This window comes from Vespula pensylvanica, chromosome 7 (assembly GCF_014466175.1).
Source record: "Vespula pensylvanica isolate Volc-1 chromosome 7, ASM1446617v1, whole genome shotgun sequence".
NCBI lineage: Eukaryota > Metazoa > Arthropoda > Insecta > Hymenoptera > Vespidae > Vespula > Vespula pensylvanica.
The window spans coordinates 696,778-717,651 of NC_057691.1; the positions used below are offsets into that span (position 1 = coordinate 696,778).

At 41.4% G+C, this 20,874-nt stretch overlaps 1 protein-coding gene across 4 annotated transcripts in view; it reads right to left on the bottom strand.

Moving 5' to 3' along the window:
• Positions 1 to 20,459, bottom strand: part of LOC122630752 (LIM domain-binding protein 2) — a 66,347-nt gene extending 45,888 nt beyond the window's left edge. For 2 of the 4 annotated variants that reach the window (XM_043815604.1, XM_043815603.1), the window contains exons 1-2: positions 19,643 to 20,453; positions 17,619 to 19,437 (exon numbers count right to left, since the gene is read on the bottom strand). In XM_043815604.1, the coding sequence (XP_043671539.1) occupies positions 17,619 to 18,556 (938 nt within the window). In that variant the 5' untranslated portion in view covers positions 18,557 to 19,437; positions 19,643 to 20,453. Of the gene's footprint in view, positions 1 to 17,618; positions 19,438 to 19,642 lie in introns of all 4 variants that reach the window. The other 2 variants (XM_043815602.1, XM_043815605.1) reach the window with 2 other exon arrangements.
• Between the last annotated feature and the right edge of the window lie 415 nt (positions 20,460 to 20,874).

Sequence of the window (20,874 nt, forward strand, 5' to 3'; positions counted from 1 at the left end):
GGAATTTAATCGATTCGAGATCATTCAATCTCGATCTTCTATACGAGATATTAATGAAGATATGAAAAAAAAATCGAAATTTACACAAATCGTTTACGGTAATCAACCGATGATTGAATCTAACGAATTACGATCATTCCTTCTCTAATCGTAAACTATTCTTGATGACGAATTCTTTCGACTTTCTTTCCATTGACATTTACCTCCTTTTCTTTCTAATCATAAATAATTACTTTGTCAAAATCGATTGCGAAGATCCTACGTTCGCGTTTTTGAGAAAGCATCGAAAAATAAACAATTCAACGAAATAATGACGCTTAATAATCAGAGAATAATAACATTGATTACAAGATAATAATAAAATAATAAGATAATACAGAAATAATAGCATTGTGTTATTATGACATGCAAAATAATAACAATTAATAATAATAATAATAATAATAATAATAATAATAATAATAATAATAATAATAATCTGATTATCAAAGTCAAACGTTTGAAAAAAATTCAAAAGCAAAAAACGCGATGATTGCGAGGATCTTTAGTTAGGAATATGCAACTTTATCGTTCGCGCAAAGTCCTCTCTATTCACTCTATCGTTCTCTTCCTGTCGTCATCGCATGTGTACTTAGTACGTAGACAAAAAAAAAAAGAAAAAGAAAAAGACAAAAAAAATAGAAGAGAAAAGAAAAATAAGAAAAAATGACGGAGAGAAAAAAAGAGAGAGAGAGAGAGAGAGAGAGAGAGAAAGAAACGTCTAAAGTAAAGAAAGAGGAGACGAATGAGGAAATAGAGTGGGTGGGGGCGAAAGGAAAAAAAGAAAGAAAAAAACAAACAACAATAAAAACAACGATGATTTCAATTACTACGCATGAAAGAAAAGCAACGAGTACCACTACTACGACCGCTATCGCGGAAAATCGAGAGGAATTACGGGAACTTGCTGTCGGAGCTAGGACTGGCACGATTTTATCGAATATCTATAAATGTAGAGAGAAAGAGAGAGCGAATACGCGAACCCATTAAATTATAACGTTTACTCGTAATCAGTAGTATTATCGTCCCTCCGATTACGCGTGCAGGCAGGCAAATAACGTCGCGCCCCGTCATCGAGTTTCCGGCTGCTTTGCGGTCGAAGATAATGAATCGGGTTGTTGGAAAGAAAACAAAACGAAGGAAACGTATCGTACAGGCATTGGCCGAACTAGTTAGTAATTCTCATCTTACTAGGATCTTAACGTATTTCGAAATATATATATAAATGTGTGTGTGTGTGTGTGGGTATGTGTATGTATGTACATACTTTGAAATATATTAAAAAAAATATATATATATAAAGATACTTCTAAATACATTAAGATCATAGTAAAATGAAAAAAAAAAATATATATATATATATTAAGTGTGTATATATACATATAAGTGCGTATAAGTATTATATTAATAGTGTATAAATATTATATTTACATTCAAGTTTCTAAATAATCTCAGCATCGATCGTATCTCTGGAGTTATTAAATAATGAAGAGATCTAGTACGTATATTTATACTCATTGCTTATTACTTTAATCGATTAGTATGAAACCGAAGGAACCTGAATCGATGGTTCTCTCAAGCGGCCTCATGTCTTGAATGATTCTCACATTCTGAAATCAGGTAGTTGCCGCAATAGGCCAAACATGGATATACGTGTTACGTAGAATATTTCTTAACTTTCTCGAACTGGTACGTTTCTGTTTGCGTTACCTAGAAATCTCTTTTCATCTTTTTTTTTTTTTATTTATCTATCTATCTATCTATCTTTCTTTCTTTCCTTCCTTCTTCCTTTCTTTCTTTTCTTTTTTTATCTTTTTTTAATCCTACGATTAGAAGGATAGGTTTTTTTTTTCTGTTCCTTTATTGGAGGAGAAGGATTATTTGGTATCCTTGTAAATCCAGGGAGAAGGGAATCCGAAGCTCAACGAGTTAAAAGAAGTCAGGGAGAGAGAAATGCTCGGCCTTGGTCGGAACGCGGTACGCACGAGCTCACCCACCCAACCAAGGAAGATCATTCATTCTAACTGAGGTGGATGCGCTAGGAAAGATTAAGGAAGATCCAAAGGGCTGATCGAGGTATTCCAAGGAAAAAAAGATAACACAAGATTTAGTGGATCGATCAGGAAACTTGGAACTTCTAACGTGAGAAGGAAAGATAGAAACAAAAAAAAAAAAAAGAAAAAGAAAAAGAAATGAAAAGAAAGAAAGAAAGAAAGAAAGAAAGAAAGAAAGGAAAACAAAACTTCCAAGTTGCGTGCATTTTATCTGAACAAAGAGAAAAAGATAAGGATTTACCTTACAGGTTGGAAGAGAATATTAACTTTTATCGGTCATACGTCATCCGTGACGTGTGACATTGACAAGTTATATATAAAACGTCAGTGTTAGATAAGAATTAATCGATGAATAAATGAAGGGAAAGATATAAAAGATAGCAAAACATCAAGAATGACATGTATCGTCGGTTTAAAAGAGAGAGTGAAAAAGAGAGAGAGAGAAAGAGAAAGATAGAAAAAGAAAAAGAAAACAAATACACACACGTACCCAGAATATATAATCAAAAAGAATATTCGTAAGAATATTAAATTAAAAGAAGAAGAAGGGTTGAAAAAAGGTAAAGTGTTGTACATTCGACTGACGAAGCTGGTCAAGATACTAAAGTTAGTTTACGAGAGATCCACGTGGTTTCCGGAAGGGCATCGATGCTTGTCCAGAAAGAAAAAGAGGGAGAGGGAGAGGGAGAGAGAGTGAAAGAGAGAGAAAGAGAGAGAGGGACAAAGAGAAAGACTCCTGAGAGCAGTGGCAGGGGCGCAGGACGACGAACTCTAGACGGTCGCATCGTCTCGGCGCATCGACGGCGCATCGCGACGCGCCGACTCCACTCTTCTCTCTTCTTCGTTCAGCACGACCTCGACGAGTCGCGACTGCGCCGTTATAACTGCGGCTTGCGGTCGGAAACACGTGGGAACCTGCGGGAGAGGAGTCCTCCCCTATCCCTCACAACCCTCCCCTCTCTACTCCACTCCATTCCACTCTACTCCTTTCCTTTCCTTTCCTTTCCTTTCCTTTCGTCTCTCTTCTCTCTCTCTCTCGCTCTCTCTCTTTCTCTCTCTGTTTCTCTTTCTCTCTTTCTCTCTATGTTCTCTCGAGCCACGTCGCGTCCCGTGAGAATCCATAGCCCCGACATAGCAAGGAACATAAAGAAGATCCCTCCGTCGAGGCCACCGATAAATACCTTCCGTGTTCCATCACAGCAGGGAAGGAATTTCCCGCGAAAATTCAAACCTTCTTTTACCTACAGGTGGCGTTAATGTTGCTAAGAACACGAACTTTCTGATTGGGTGCAACGATGTATGATTTTTTTTCTCTAGGTTAATACGTTCATCATGTATGTGTAAATATTATAATATTCATCAAGCATATGTCAAACACAAAATGTTTGAATTAAAATTGAAAGATCGATATAACGATTACGAATAGCTGGATAATGATCTTTATGAGTTCTATGTGGAATGCTTGAAGTAAAGAACGTGTTTAATCTCAGAGATTTTATACTTCCATTGCAGCAGTGAAAAAATTTCCCGCGAAAATTCAAACCTTCTTCTACCTACAGGTGGCGTTAATGTTGCTAAGAACACGAACTTTCTGATTGGATGCAACGATGTATGATTTTTTTTCTCTAGGTTAATACGTTCATCATGTATGTGTAAATATTATAATATTCATCAAGCATATGTCAAACACAAAATGTTTGAATTAAAATTGAAAGATCGATATAACGATTACGAATAGCTGGATAATGATCTTTATGAGTTCTATGTGGAATGCTTGAAATAAAGAACGTGTTTAATCTCAGAGATTTTATACTTCCATTGCAGCAGTGAAAAAATTTCCCGCGAAAATTCAAACCTTCTTTTACCTACAGGTGGCGTTAACTTTGGCAAAGAAGACAAACTTTGTGACATGAGTAAAATATAATTTTTCTTTTCTAACACTAACACGTTCACTCTCTTCTAATAGATGTAAGTAACATACTACGACATTCACCAAGACATACGTCAAACTCGTATGTAAATTAAAATTGAAAGATCGATATAGCAGCTATAAATAGTTAAATAAAAATCTTTCTAGGTCTTATACGAGATCGTTGAAATAACGAAGGTGTTAACTGTCATATATAGTTAATGTCATACTTCTATGACACAGTAGGGATGGAATTTCCCGCGAAAATATAAACGTTCTTCTATTTACAGATGGCGTTCGCGTTGAGAATAGAAATTTTGTGGCATGCGTGAAATAATAATATGATTTCTCTTTTCTACTTTAACATATGTCAAATTGGTATTTAAATTAAAATTGAAAGATCGACATAGTAACTACAAATAGCTAAATAAAAATCTTAGATCGTATGTGAGACAATGAACGTGTTAACTCTCAGAAAGAATCACAGTACGGAATAAATTTCCCGCGTAAATTCAAATGTTCTTCTACCTATAGATGGCGTTCGCGTTGGCGAAAATAAAAATTTGGTGACATGGATGGAATAATATATGATTTCTCTTTTCTGCTCTAACACATTCATCACTGTCCTTTGATACACGTATGTGTAACATTCATCAAGAGACATATGTCAAACTGGTGTCTAAATTAAAATTGAAAGATCGACATAGCAACTAGAAATAGCTAAATAAAAATCTTCCTAGGTCCTATATGAGTTCGTTGAAATAACGAACGTGTTAACTGTCAGATACATCATATTTCTATCACACAGTACGGAAGGAATTTCCCGCGAAAATTTAAACCTTCTTTTAGCTACAGATGGCGCTCGCATAGACTAAAATACAAATTTTGTGGCATGGTTCGAATAATATATGATTTCTCTTTTCAACCGTAACACATTTATCACTGTCCTTTGATACACGTATGTGTAACATTCACCAAAACATATGTCAAACTGATATCTAAATTAAAATTAAAAGATCGACGTAGCAACTAAAAATAACTAAATAAAAATCTTCATAATTTCTTGAACTAATAAACGTATTAACCCGCTCTGGACTTGTTAATGTTAAGGTGTTGTACTCTAACGGAAATGATAGATTCCTTCGATGTGCTGTGTCACGTAGAGAAATAGAAGTCGCATTTTATATGATTTTTAGCCGTCGCTAAATTTACGACCGTTTCCGAATCATCGTGGTAACATTTTACGAGCTTCGAAACGTTTCAATCTTATTTCCCGATGTGAAATATTCCGTTACTACGTTTCGAAGGACGATGTATTCGATGATTATCATTCCTTATCGTCATTACCGATCGACGATGATGGACAGAAAAATACGTGGGAAATCTTCTCAATGAAATTATCCTTAGTGATTCTACAAAGGAATGCCGTGATATATATATACATATATACATATAAAAGAACGGTTGAAATATATTCAGGACGAAAAGAGAATTCATCGTCGTTGGTGAGTTTAACGCACCCCGCGGCAGAGGATATTTCCGTACTAGTTGCCGGCGAAGAACAGATCGGACAAATGTCTGAGACAAGTTCGGACCGTCTGCAAATATGTTGCCTGTAACAACGGCATGTCAAATTGAAAACGATTTCATGGTTTACTCTTCTAAAAATAAAGAGCAAATAGTCATAGCCTTTGATCGTATTAAACAGATCGATGAAAATGAAAACTAATTTTCTGTTTCTCTAGCAGTGAAAATCTGAGAAACGATCGATCCAACTTACATAGATCCGAATCTTTCAGATATTATTTCGTAACAAATAGAAACGATTTACCGCTGTACGATGATAATTAATTAGCAACTTACATGACGGTATAATTAATAAAAAAAAAAAAAAAGAAAGAAAATATCCACACCCCGCAAACAGGAGATATCAGAGGTTCAACGTAACCTTTTGACCGAGACTCGATATTTCTTACCTCGAGGATTAGAATTAGAAACGTCAAAGGTAAACGAACGTTCTTAAGATCGATAAAATTCTAATGGGAATTGTCTTTCTCATCGAAATCGGAATTATACGATTATCCAAAAAAAGATATAACGAAATATTTCGATTCCATTTCATAATCGAATCTAAATACGATCGAAGAAGTCTATGTTTGGCTAAATTACTTTGGGTGTTAACCTAATCTGATTCGGTTTTCTTTGGAGCGTTTTTTGAAGAAAAAGAAGGGGGAGGAAGAAGAAGAGGAGGAGGAGGAAGAAGAAGAGGAGGAGGAGGAGGAGGAGGAGGAGGACAACGACGAAAAAGAAGAAGAAGAAGAAGAAGAAGAAGAAAAAGAAGACTAAACTTGGATGTCCACAACGAAGTTGGAAGGGAAGAAGGTCGTGCGCAAAGTGCAGAATGAAGATGTAGGTTAGAGCACCCAGCATCCACTCGTGGTACAACTTTGCCGTGACCCCGAGACACGCCGTAGGAATTATTTCTCGGTAGGTGATCACAGCGAGACGCAACACGCGGACCCCGAGACACGCACCTTCTTCTTCTTTTCTCTTCTCTTCTCTTCTCTTCTCTTCTCCGTCCTTTTTTTCCCTCTTCTTCTCTCTCTTTCTTTCTTGGACCACTCGGAACTGGTTTCCAAAATGGTTCGCTCGTCCCACACGCGAATACGTACAGCCAACGACAAAACGTCCTTAACTCGTGCGAGCTGGACGAGTTCTTGAGAAAGTATCGAGATGAAAACAAAAAAAGAAAGGAACAAAAAATAGCCAGCGAGTGAGTGAGATACAGAGAGATAGAGATAGAGAGAGAGAGAGAGAGAGAGAGAGAGAGAGAGAGAGAGAGAGAGAGAGAGAGAGAGAGAGAGAAATTCTTTTCCAAGCTCGTTCAATACGAGAAAGAGAAAGAAGAGAACTCTATTTATCTATCTCGCGCAATGATTTCGCGGATAAAAGGAGCCGAATAAATCCGGCTTAAGGCACAAACGACCCAGCGTGACGACACGACCGGCTGGACCCCTACTTACTTGGCTAGAACTTTGGTAGGATAGAGGGGACGGTAGAACGGTATGAGGGGAGGAAGGAGTATAGGCGAGGGTGGGACAGAGAGAGAAAAGAGAAGGAGGGGGTGTATAATCGTGATGAAACGGTATAACGGGGCGTAAGTCCTTCGAGACGATAGCCTCTCGATCTGGAAACTTCCGCGAGTTCGACCTCCATATCTGCTAACTCCTTATCCTGACTGTGAATCATACGTAATCTCTGCAAATCTATCTTGAATCATGGGACACACGCGTACAGGCACGCACATACACACATACACACTCACGCGCGAGACACGCGCAGACATTATACATCGTACACGTCCGGCCGATCTTCGACGAATTATAAAATCCTTCGAAGTAAATTCTTCGCGAAGTAAAAATGTCATACGAGTTAAAAGATTTCTTTTCGTTTCGCAAACGTGCGAATTAAAAACGTACGAAATAAAGAAGAAGAAGAAGATGAAGAAGATGAAGAAGGGAAAAAAGAGAGAGAAAAAAAAAAACGTAGCTATAATTGTTCATACAAACTGTCGTCGTATTCGTACAATCGATAAATCGACCGATTGAAAAATCTCTGTTGGAAAGAGATCTATTCGATAAAAAAGAACCATTGCGAAAATAACTATGTCATTATAATCGTTCGATCTACCTGGGCCATCAACAACAACAAGAAGATTCTTTTGTCGGGACGATCGAGTATATGACTTTTCGAGGTTTTCTCACTCCCGAAGGGTTTATCCGCGAGTAGTCGGACGCGATGCTGAGGCACGCGACGTACCTTTCAAGGTGAACGGGATACGTCTTTCGGAAAGAAAAAGACCGAGGGAAAGAGAGAAATAAAGCAAAAGCATCTATCCCTCCTTCCTTCTCTCTCTCTCTCTCTCTCCCTCCTCCTCTTCCTCCTCCTCTTTTTCTTCTTCTTCTTCTTCTTCTTCTTCACCTTACTCCTTTACTATTCGAACACAGACACTGTCTTTTACGAATACTAACTTGAAAGATGTGTATTTTTAATCATGCCAGACGGAAAGGACACGAGGAAGAAGTTAATCTCTTCGTGATGTGGTCAAAGATCCGGAATCATAGAGAGAGGGAAAAAGAAAGAGAGAAACGGAGAAAGAAAGAAAGAGAGAGAGAGAGAGAGAGAGAGAGAGAGAGAAACTCACTTTGATAATAAAGAAAGAGAGAGGGAAAGATCGACGGAAGATAATCCGATCTCGCAGCGGGTATACATAAGCGCTTGTCAAAACTCTCCTCCGGCATGGCACGCGACTTCCGTTTTTATGCAAATCGCGAGACAAGCGTATCGCGATATTCCCTCAAGCCCGTTGACCCAAGCTGTCTGAAGAATACATTGAGAAGAGAGAGAGAGAGAGAGAGAGAAAGATACGAATGGACGATTAACTCGAGTGTCTCCTTCTATGCTAATCGCCGTTATTGAAGGAATCCCAAAGACTGGATCTAAAAGAGACGATCACAGTAGACTCCGATGATCTTGTGAAGAAGTTACGAAAAAAAAAATTAAATGAGGGAGAGAGAGAGAGAGAGAGAGAGAGAGAGAGAGAGAGAGAGAGAGCAACGACTGGACTGGCAGACGAACTGGTCAAACGACATTTTCGAGAGGGTGTGCTCGTGTGCAAGGTGGCTCGCAATTTCTTCTCGCGGACGAAAGACGCTGATACTCCACTCGTGGCGAAGCTGAGCAGAGGAATCAAGTCAGAGCTCGAAGAGTTTCGAAAGTTTGAAGGTAGGAGAAGAAGAGAAGGAGGAGGAGGAGGAGGAGGAGGAGGAAGAGAAGGAGGAGGAGGAAGAGAAGGAAGAGGAGGAGGAGGAGGAGGAGGAGGAGGAGGAGGAGGAGGAGGAGGAGGAGGAGGAGGAGGAGGAGGAGGAGGAGGAGGAGGAAGAGGCGCGTCGTCGCGCCAAGTTCTCACAGAAGCCGAGAGATGGTTGAGAAGAGTCGCGACGGAGTTGTTGGTATTGGTAGTGGTAGTGATAGTAATAGTAGTAGTAGTAGTAATTGTAGTAGTAGTAGTAGTAGTAGTAGTGTAGTAGTAGTAGTAGTAGTGTAGTAGTAGTGTAGTAGTAGTAGTAGTAGTAGTAGCAATAGTACTGAAGGTGGTGGTGGTATTGGTGATGCGTTGGTAGTGGTAGTAGTAGCGGTAGTAATGGTGGTGGTGGTGGTGGTGGTGGTGGTGGTGGTGGTGGTGGTGGTGGTGGTGGTGGTAGTGGTGGTGGTGGTGGTAGTGATGGTGGTGGTGGTGGTAGTGGCGGCACGCACGAAGGAGAGGTAGGTCGAGGTGAGGATAGAGGCGACGAACGGGGAGGAGGTGAGTCGAGGAGAGAAGAAGGAAGAGGAGGAGGTGAAGGAGGAAGAGGCGAAGAAGGAAGGTGGAGGGCGGTGAGGAGGTTTCGAGGAGGCGGCCTTGAGAACACGGACCACGGAGAGATCCGCGGACGCGAAACGAGCGAGCGGGAGAGAGAGAGAGAGAGAGAGAGAGAGAGGGAGAGAGGGAGAGAGAGGGAGAGAGAGGGATGAAAGGAGAGAGTGCAGAGAGGAGAGGAGGGATGAAGAAAGAGAGAAGACCAGCCGAGCCAACTCCAACGCGAACGAACTGCTTCCACTGGCAAATCATTCGCGGTTCTCATCTGTAACGATATTAATATATTAATCTGAAAAAATTAAATCTTCTTTTGTCGTTTCTACACCAAAAAAAAAAAAAAGAAAAAAAAAAAAGAAAAAAAAATGAAAAATGGGTAGAAAAAAAGAAACAGAAAAAGAACTGACCGATGAAACTTTGAATTATGGAAACTTCACTGTGCAATGAAACTTCACTGTGATTTTTTCCGAACACGTCCCAAAATAATTGAATATAACGAAACTGGTATTACGCAAAAGTCGTATGACAATAAGGTAATCGAGGAAACAGAAAGTTGTTAACGTTAGTAAAAACGTTTACCACGACGAAGGATTTAGTAATAAACGAAGAGAGTTAAAAACAGGATGATAGAATGATCATCGATTTGGTTCTCCTTAGAACAGTAGAAAGAAAATATTCTTCCTATGAAAAAATGAATCCTCTATGATCTTTACAATGAGAACCACTGGGTATCCTGATAGTGTGCGAGCCGCAGGTAGGTCGGTTGAACCCACGACTGACTCTCTCTCTACGGAATATACAGACACTTGGCGAGGTTCGCGAGGTCACGTGCTCTGCATTCGGACAGGCAGCGCTAATTTCATTATTTATAGCTTAATGTTTGATTTGTCCAACTGGCTATTATTTTCGACGAGCCGTAGACACGTATGACGGTTAGACACGTCTTATTATTAATCGAGATCGAAAACTGAACCGAAGAAAAGAAGCAAAGACAAACTATACCAAAGAGAGGATCGAACATAGATACCGAAGGTTAAAATGTATCGGGTTTCTCGATTAGATTAGAGAAAATAGTTGCGGCAGATAAAGCACTGGGTGGGATGTGCGCCTCGCGCGAGACTTCCTTTCCCGTCTAACAAATGCGGGATTAAATGAATTCTAGTGAATTAAGCGGTACGCTTCCATGCCCTTATCTCGAGAAAATCTCTTACGATCGTCTCGTACGAAACGATTTAATGAGTCGTATCGTCCCGTGAACGACACACAGGTCTCTCCACCTTTTCTCTCTCATCCCATTCCAGCCCTCTCACTCTCACCCTCACCCTCACCCTCGCTATCTATTCCAACAACGATCGTACCTAATAACGAACTGCAAATGCGAGTGTACTGCGTTACGTTTTAACCCGTCTAGTTTACCTTTGTGAGATATTCCGGATGTTAAATCGATAGTCCTTTCAAAAAAGACACAGAGAAAGAGAGACAGACAGACAGAGAGAGAAAGAGAGAGAGAGAGAGAGAGAGAGAGAGAGAGAGAGAATTTATAAGAGAAAGAGAACCTTAAACGTCGTTAAGATTTTTCTAACGATCGTAGCCAGAGTTCCGAGTTGAAACATTAGATAAGGAAAGTTTACATCGGGCACTCTGTGGTATGCAGCCAACGTGTAAACACTTCTCTTGGCAGTGATTCACGAGCGATCCCCTTTCGACCGTCATCGAGAATGTTTGATCTAGAAAAGAGTCAACGTTCCACGACTCGCTATCGATTATGTATCCCATTAGCTAGACTCTTTACGACGACGTTACAGTGACTCATATAACAGGCAAACGATAGAAACTATTCTTCATTAGAATCGGATCGTTCTTGAAATAACGAAGACGAGATTCTATTTCTACTTTTCCCTCTTTCTCTTCTTCTTTTCTCTTCTTACCTCTTTTTCAAAGGAAAAGAAGAAGAAAAAAAAAAAGATATATATGTATATAAAATATACACATACACGCAAACAGACATACGCGCGCGCATCCGACAAAGTTTCCTTAGTTCTCTGCGGGAGAACGCTCAACGATGATGTGCCGTTTGCCAAATTACACCTGTCCCATGAGAGGTGCACACCTGCACCGATGTTTCTAGGTAAACCGTGACTCAACTTGGCCTCCCGAGGGCCTTTTACCTTCTCTCTCTCTCTCTCTCTCTCTCTCTCGCGCGCTCACTCGCTCTTTCCTCCCCTCATTGTCACCATTGTCGAGTTCTTACCTAAACCCCGTTCGTCTCAGCTCATCCATTTTGTTTTCTCCTCCTTCTCCTTCTCTTTCATACTTTTCTTACCTGGCTTTAAGATAGTCATTAAAAAGAGCTAATATCAAGACCGACGTAAAAGAGCAGAAAAATCTTGAAATCCAAGTAGCAAACCCCCTTAAGGAGTACCTAATAAGAGAGATCGTAGTAGCAAGCGTACAAAAATTGCTTGAAATCACGAATATAGAAATAAACGATATATATATATATATATATATATATATATATATATATATGCCTGTGTATGTACATATAGAAAGAGAGAGAGAGAGAGAGAGAGAAAGAAATAATATTCCAACGTTCGTGTAGGGCGGACTCCGTCGTAGTGAAACAAGCCAGCCAGATTGAAAACTCCTAGCGACGAAGCACGTAATCAAATGCACCTTCCTTCGTGATCGAAAAGACCGATAAAGAGAAGAAACTCGCATTAGCATGTATGTACCTAGCAAGAGGGGGATTCCCTCCAAGACGATAACGAGGAATTACATACGTGGCTCTTATTAATATTACATTTTTCTTCCTGCCATTATGCTCTCTCTTTCTCTATCTAGCTATCTATCTATCTATTTATCTTTCTCTTTCTCTCTCTCTCTCTTCTCCAGTTAGAACGTATTATAATGCCGTAGGATGATTGTTTCTCTGGGTATCCACGACGAAAGTAAACGTGTGTTATAAAAATATGTCGTCGATGGTATGTGTATATAAGAGTGCTTCATTTAGCCACTACGATGCGAACGAACTCCGTGAAACGTTAAATATATCGTGATATTTACAGAACGTTCGGGCTATTTAAACCACCCTAGTCAAAGGGTTCCCCCGCTTGTATGTGCGTACGTTTATATGTGCACGCAATTTTTTTTCTCCTCTTTCGTTATAAAGAAGAGAAAAATATATATATATATATATATATATATATATATATATATATATAAATAAATAAATAAATAAAGAAAGAAAGAAAGAAAATACAAAAAAAATCAACATGCTATCATACATATATACATATATATAATACACACATATATAATGTACATATATAATCGTGATCAATAAGAACACGAATTTTTGTTGTTATTTTTTTTTTTTTTTTTTTCAATACCGCATACGGTTAATATCAAAAAATTGTCCACGATCGAATCCATTGAAAAATATGAATATTTATATAATCGGACATAAAAATATTATCTTCATCCCTCGAACTTCCCCTCCACTCACTAGCCCCTTCCAATTCTCTCATATTCCGGTACTTCGAACGAAGAAAGACACGTTATGTGTTCTTGTGCCTTGAACCTGCTTGCCCGCGTCTAAAGTTTCGCGCGAAACTGGAAGCCCGTAGAGGTACGCGATACGGCCTGATACGGTCCCTGAGTACGGCTTTTATACCGGACGAACTATGCATCTAGTAAGTATACTTATTTACTTAGCGTACTAGTAGATAATCTCACATCAGAATCAAATCTAACCTTCGCTCGGTATCTTTTCAATCCGTCATCGATTATTCGAAATCTTTAGGAAAAGGATCTCAAAAACTTTAAGGATTGTAACTTTGGAAAAGATTAAAACGATCGTTCGAGTTTCTATTAGTCTTGTTCTTTTCTTTGTCTTGTCTTGTATGTTGTCTTGTCATGTCTCGTTTCATCTCTTTTTTTCATTTTCCTATTTCTTCTTTTCTTTCTTTCAAGCAAGCTCTTCCACCAAACGATTCGGATTAGAACGAGAACGTTATTATGCGACTGATTGATTCGGATTAGAACGTTTATCGTGAAGTATCGCGTGGCTGGGAAGCGATTTGTCTTACTCGTATGTCGACTCCTCATCGAAGGCTCGCACGTGCGTGCAAAAACTGGAACGACGGTGCGTGTAAAACTCATAAATAAGAAGCTAGGTTATACGTGTGCGTGAAAATGCGTGTATGTGTGCGTGTGAGTACGTACGTATATGCGAACGTGCGTACATAGATCCGTGTGTACGCTGTGTACGTACGTGTGTACGATGTGTATGAAAGAGAGACGAAGAGAGATAGATAGATAGATAGATAGATAGATAGATAGATAGATAGATAGATAGATAGATAGATGGATAAGGAGAGAGAGAGAACGTCCTAGTTCCTAGGAAACCGCATCGAAAGCGGATACCAACGACTCGTTTCGTAGCTAGTTACCAGCACGTGGTCCACTTATATCCCAGTTAATAGAAACAAATTATATGAGAACTATTACAAAGATACCGAAGCGAATGTTATCTATCTCTATTCCTCTCCCTCCTCTCCCACTCTTTCTTTCTTTCTCTATCTTTCCCTCGAGCGAAGCGAATGAAGACCGGACAGGCACCACGTGCTAACCGATTAGCAAACCGATTAATCGTACCGTGGGTCATGGCTCGATATTATTACGTATTTATAATCAAATTTCTCTCGTTTTATCGATCGACAAGCTTAAACAATAACGATATTTATTCCATTTCATCTTTGATATCTTTCATCGAGATCGATCGATCGAATCGGATTGAATCGGATCCATCATTTTCTAGAAAAACTTTGTGAAACTTGTTGTTTGTCGAAGGGGAAGAAAAAAAGGGAAAAAAATCCAAGACAAATTAGAAGAGAAAATTAAAAGAAAGGAACAGGCGAGTGGAAAAAAAAAAAATTGGCAAAATTTTGAATCGTCGCAGTCTCGTGCCAGTCCAATTCGAATTGTTGAGAGCCGATCAAGGTTTTCCTTATCCTAGCCGGAGGCCGCGATAAGATAAGAACCATACGTATTCGTTACTTCCGATCGTGCTTTCGAGAGTTTCTCGACTATCCCGTTTCGCGTCTGTTTCCAGTTGGAATCTTTAGATATTTAACCGCTAGTAGTATTATCGATAAGAAATACAAGCGTCGGCCTTGACTGAAAGATGATAAATCCCGGAAAATCCATCGAGTCGAGTGCTCAAAGATAATAGAAACGATCGTTAAAAATTTTCAGAAATATTTTGCAGTTAATGAAGAGAACAAAAATCTACCGATCGATGAACCAGGCATATTCTTTCTCCATCATCATCGCGGGAATCAGACCTTAAAATTCGTGAGCGAGATAGCGAATAAGGAAGCGAAGGCATATATCCATTGTTTGAACGGTGTAGAGAAGTCTTAAAAGAAGAAGAAGAAAGAAAGAAAGAAAGAAAGAAAGAAAGAAAAAAGAAAGAAAGGAAAAAAAGAACGACTCGAGAGAGAAAGAGAGAAAAAATGAAGAAAACCGTTATCTCCTCGCGATATCTCGAGCAAAGTAGCTCGGTGATTCGTGCGAATGTACCAGGGTGGAACGCTTATGATAATGAGCTCGTCCGATTATCAGACAGGGCCAGCGACTGGAGAGATGATGTCAGTCCGATAGAGACGTCCAGACCGGATACGAGGAAGGCCAAAGGCTACCTGGATAATCGTGTACACCTATGCCAGCAGGTCCTATCCATATATATATATATATATATACACACATATATATATATATAAAATATATATTACAATATAAAAATATATATAATTTTATATATAATATATATATATATATAAAATAAAATAGAAAAAAAAACAAAGCAAACAAAAAGACGAGATTCCTATGAATCAGCAAAAGTTCTACTTTCGACCCTCATATCACAAGTTTATCTTTCGTTCCAAAGACGATCTCTCGAAAAGTTACAAGCAAATGCTCTTACCATTATTTTCAACAAACGCGTTTGACGATATAACTATGCTTTATTGATTTCGATCCGTTCTTCCTTCCTTCCTTTTCTTCCATCTATCCTTCCATCGCTGGAAATAGGCAACGTCCAATTATAAGACGTCGTCTCTTTGGCTATGTACCTCAAGAAAGCCAACAAGGTATGTAGAAGAAGGAAGTCGCGTTTCGCGAACGAATATGTACGCGAACACCTGCACGAGGGGCACCTCCCACCTGCGGAGCACCTGAAGTTAAGATACGACGACGACGACAACGACGACAACGACGACGACAACGACAACGACGACGACCGACGACGGCTTTCAATGCACCTGACTCGCGAGGACATGTTCTCTAGTATAACAGCAGCACGTGTCCCTGTCAGTCGACCAATAATTTCACCGACTCACGATCCAACTTTACACCTCCTTTCACCTCCTTCTTCGTCGAATACTTTGTAATACTGTCTTTTCGTTAAAATCATTTTCTACCTTTCTAATCCGAACACGCAAGCATTAACCAACCGGTATATACAATCAAGCGATAGTTCTATACGTGATTTAATCTCAAGTTTCGAAGAAGTCACCAGAGGAAAAAGAAGTAAAAAAAAGAGAGAGAGAGAGAGAAAGAGAGAGAAAAGAAATAAATAAATGAGGAAGGAAAAAATCACGACAAACGACATTCGTCAACCTTTTCTTCTCTCGTCTCTGTTCAACCTCTCCTCTCCGCTATATCCTCATCACCTTCCTCCCTAGGTCGTCGTAGAGTATCGCGGAAGAAAAGGACATCTTTCGGGTTCGTGCCGTCGAATAACGGTACTTACTTCTCGAAGATCAGAAGTTAACAGGCACATTTCGAAGGAACGCGCGCGTCCTTCATGAATATAGCTGCAACCATGTCGCGTGGCACGTTCGAGAACGCACAACGGTCGCCAGAGGAAGATCCTGACCGAGGTACGATAACGGATTCTTCGGTTATACTGTTACTACGCCCGGGAGAACGTATCTACTAGTAAGAGACGATTGGCATGGAACGAAGTATCGAACCGTAAAACAATATCCTTTTGAAAATATACGACTAATTGTAAGTAGAAATCCACTGTCCGTTGAATCCGTTGATAACGTTGTGAATAGTAAACGATAATTAATGTTCTAAGGTTAGCACATCGAAATGAAAATTCTTCTCCTCCCAAAGAAAAGTTTGAAAGAATCGAAATATTTTCTTTTTCTTTTTTTTTCTTTTTTTTTTTTTTTTTTAATCGTGTTTTACCGGAGTCCCAAGCAAAGGAGTCAAAGTTAAACCTTTTTTTAACGATCAAAGTACACGCGATGGGTATTAAATCGTATCGTCAAAAATAAATTCAAAGCGTGCAACGTCACGGAAGGACGTCTCTGTTCAGTGTGCTGTATTATGATACGGGTGAACGTACGACGCATCTGAATCATTCATAGAGAAAGAGAACTTCCTTTTCTATCCCTTAACAATCACGATCGGACACGTTAGACTTCAAAGTTTGTGAGAAAGCAAGTAGAAACCGATTCCATGGGCATCTCGTTCTTCTTTGACCGGTTAACTGTCGTAGCATTCGTCTCGTGGCCGGATATGAAAGAAGCTACCGAAGCAATCGATACACATTACACGAGCCATTCACCGGTTGCGATATGGAAGTAAATGGCTAGAGAATTACGGGAAATCATAAAACTCGTCTGTGGTTTTGATTTTCACGTACGAAAGCACGTACGAGCGCACGAACGAACGAACGAATGAACGAACGAACGAACGAACGAACGAACGGACGGACGGACGGACGGACGGACGGACGGACGGACGGACGAACGGACGCACGCACGAATGCACGCACGCGTATACAGTTTTCTATAAAATTTCAGATATCCAAAGCATCGGCCGGACGCCCACGATGCTCATAGAGCACAACAAATATACATTAAACATAGAGCGTAGAGACTAACGGATCGATCTCCCACGTGACGTACACCTGTGCTCTCCTCCCTAGAAGGCATATCTCAGGTGACACTATAGCGTCACGTAACGAAGGCACCGTTTACTCTCACCTCGCAACTTCCCTAATAACACTGATAAAGAGAGTCGGCTTTCGATGATTTCGAGTAAGAAAAAATAATGTAAATGGAGAAAATTATCGAGATCGATTCGTGTAAAATCAGGATAACTACCGAAGTGAAATTACCTGAAGTAATGAGAGCCAAAAGGTGAACAATAGAAGGGATCGTTGTGCATGTGAGGTTGTCCCGGTGCTTGAGGATGTCCATGCGGTCCCATTGGACCGGCTGGTCCAGGGCCACACATTCCAGGAGCACTTTGAGGTTGCATACCGGCTGGGGCCATCATGCCAGCAGCGTTTGGTGGCATCGGATGTGGGCCTGGATGATGAGGCGAGCCGACCATATGAGGAGCCGGATGATGAGGATGAGGCGAGGGTCCACCGGCCGGCATATGAGGATGGGGCGCGTGCGGCGATCCGCTCATCATGCCATGAGGTGGCATAGGATGGGGACTTGGCGAGGCCCCGTTCAAATGAGGCCCCGTCCCGACGCCACCGTGCGGCGTCGGCGGGCCACCGGCATGCGTCGGCGTTGTCGCAGGCTGCGGAGCCGGTAAATTCGGGGGCCCGGTCCCTGCGAGTGGCGGCAGCGGCCCGTTCGCCATGTTGTTTAACTGCGTGAGCGAGGCCGCGGCCGATGCCATTGCCTGGAGCGGGTTCGTCGTGGCGGCGGCGGCACCGATGCTCGACGCCGTCGTGTTGATATTGCTGTTGCTTAGACCGTTCCCGTTGTTGTTGTTGTTCAAATTACCGAGGCCGTTTAAGGAGTTGCCACCGATAATGCTCCCGTTCCCGCCGTTGCTACTGATCAACTGATTATTCCCGTTGATGTTGCTATTATTAACGTTGTTGTTGTTGTTGTTGTTGTTGTTGTTGCTGCCGCTTATGCCGCCGCCGAGAGATTGCAGTGACGGCGGCAGCGGTGGCGAGCCGGCGGGGGACGCAGCCGGGCCCCCGAGGCACCGGCCCGACGGACCGGAGGCGGTTACGCTGCTGGCCGCTACCGGCACGCCGGCGTGGAGTGGTATTCCACCTGGGGGGCGCTGCGCCACCCTCACCGGCATCACTCCCCACTCCACGACCTGGCCCTTCTCACCCGCCCCGTATAACTCGCGTCGAGATTTTCACCACTCCGCTGCTTGCCTCTGCTTCTACGATCCTTCCTACCTACTCTTACCCCTCTTCTCCTACCACCCCTCTCTTCTACCACTTTCTAGCTCTCTCTTTCTCTCTCTCTCTCTCTCTTTTTCTCGAACCACTCTTTCGTTCGTCCCAACCCACACTCCTGTAGTCTACCAACGAGGTTTTTCTCGTCCCGCGCGAAACTACTTTTACGTTTTATTACTCCACCACGTGCCAAGACAAAAAGATTATCTTTTCCCTTGGACGACTATACCAATGTTTCTAAAATCTTCGTCATAGCTGAAGAAAGGAAAGGAGCATCGACGAGCCACTGAGATACAACAACACCACCTGTTTATCCTTATCAAAGTTTTTCTTTTTTTTTCCTCGCGAAAACAACGATCCACCAAATCCTAAAGCACTTAATCTCACACTGATAACGAACTCCCGCGGTCTTCCTTCGATCCTTTTTTTTTTCTCTTTCTTTTAATTTTCTCTCTCTCTTTCTTTCTATATATCTCTCTCTCTCTCTATCTCTCTTAGTAAAAAGCACCGACTAGTAAATCACTTTACTAAAAACAACAAGTAAACACTGTAACTCAAACTCGTAACAGTATCGAACGCACTCCTTTTCTTTTCTGTCAGTGTCGTAGAACGATGCTGTTCGTCGCTGTTACTGATGCCGATGTTGCTGCTGCGGCGACGGCGGCGTCGACAACGGCATATCCTTCGAGGCACGTGGCCATCGCGCCGACAGCGTCGCGACGCGTACCAACGCGGCTAGTCTGCACTCTTCCTCTCCCACCCATCCTTCTCTCTCTCTCTTTCTCTCTTTCGTTCTCTCTCTATCTCTCTCTCTCTCTCTCTCACTCCTGTTCTTTTTTCGATTGTTCCAACACTGCTCTCTCTCTCTCTCTCTCTCCCTCTTTCTTACAATAGCATCGGTCTCTCTCACTCACTCGCTCTCTCTCTCTCTCTCACTCACTCACTCACTCTCTCTCTCTTTCTCTCTCTCTCTTTTTCTTTACCTCTCTCTCTCTCTCTCTCTCTCTCTCTCTCGCGCTTCTAGCAACGATGGCCGATCTTTCTCATCTCGTACGGACACGTACTAACCAACCGAATCTCACGCTGCAACGTCGATATTCCAAACTTTCGATGATACGGTCTTGCATACTTCCATTCTATCTCTATCAGCAACACTTATACGTATTGTAATAATAATAATAATTCGATGAATACGAATAAACTCTTGCACCAAGAATCGCTTCCCCCGTCGTCGAGAGGTTAAAGAATGAAAGGAAGGAGGGGAAAAAAGGGGAAGAAAAAAAAGAGTAACGAAGAAAAGGATGAAAGTTTGGGGTAGGAGGGGGGAGAGAGAGAGAGAAAGATGGGATCGTCGTTCGATCACTCTAAAATATTATGTGCCACATTCGCTGCTCACGGGATATAGCCTCACGAACGCGCGACTAACCAATCCTCTATCGATGCCGGGGAGGTTCGCTGATGAAAAATCGTGAAAGCGCACTTGAGGAATAGAATAACACGGACAACAATAGCGAGCGGAAAAACAACGCACTCTCGACGAAAGCGGTCGCGTTACTGCGAAGCGGCAGGCGTGGCGGCGCTAGTGTCACTCTAGGTGGGGAGGACAGAGTGGTGGGGGAAGCAACGCGTTAGCGCTGGTAGTGGGGAGAGAACACGAAGGAGAGAACGCCGATGCTGTGGAACACGGTGGGGAGCCACGTGAGCGACCGCGACGCCCGCCATCCACGCAACTGCCCTAACCTACGCGTTTCTAGCTACCCTTCCCGAAAAACTTCCCCCCTTTGAAAAGTACTCGTTACTACTACTACTCCCTCCTATCTCCATCTCCTCTTTACTACCTATCTCTTTCTCCAGATCCACACCACCTCCTCCTCACCCTTCTTCCAACGCTTTACGCGGATGATACGCCGAATACGGAGAGTTCTTCTCCCATTCGTATTTCCAATTTTTTTTTGTTTTTTTTTTCTTTTTTTTTTTTTTTTTTTGATCTCTTTTCTTCCTTTTCTCTTCCCTTCCCGGATTTTTCTGATAAGATAGATCATATTTTCTCGCGTGGAAATTTTTTTCTAATTGCTGAAACACGACCTTTTACATTTTTCACGAGAACGTTACGTTTTGCTCGTTCGTCGCACGCCCTTCCTATTACTGCAGTTATCACTGTATTATTAGAATATTTGCTATTAGCAATCGCCGTTATTGTTATTATTGTTATTAT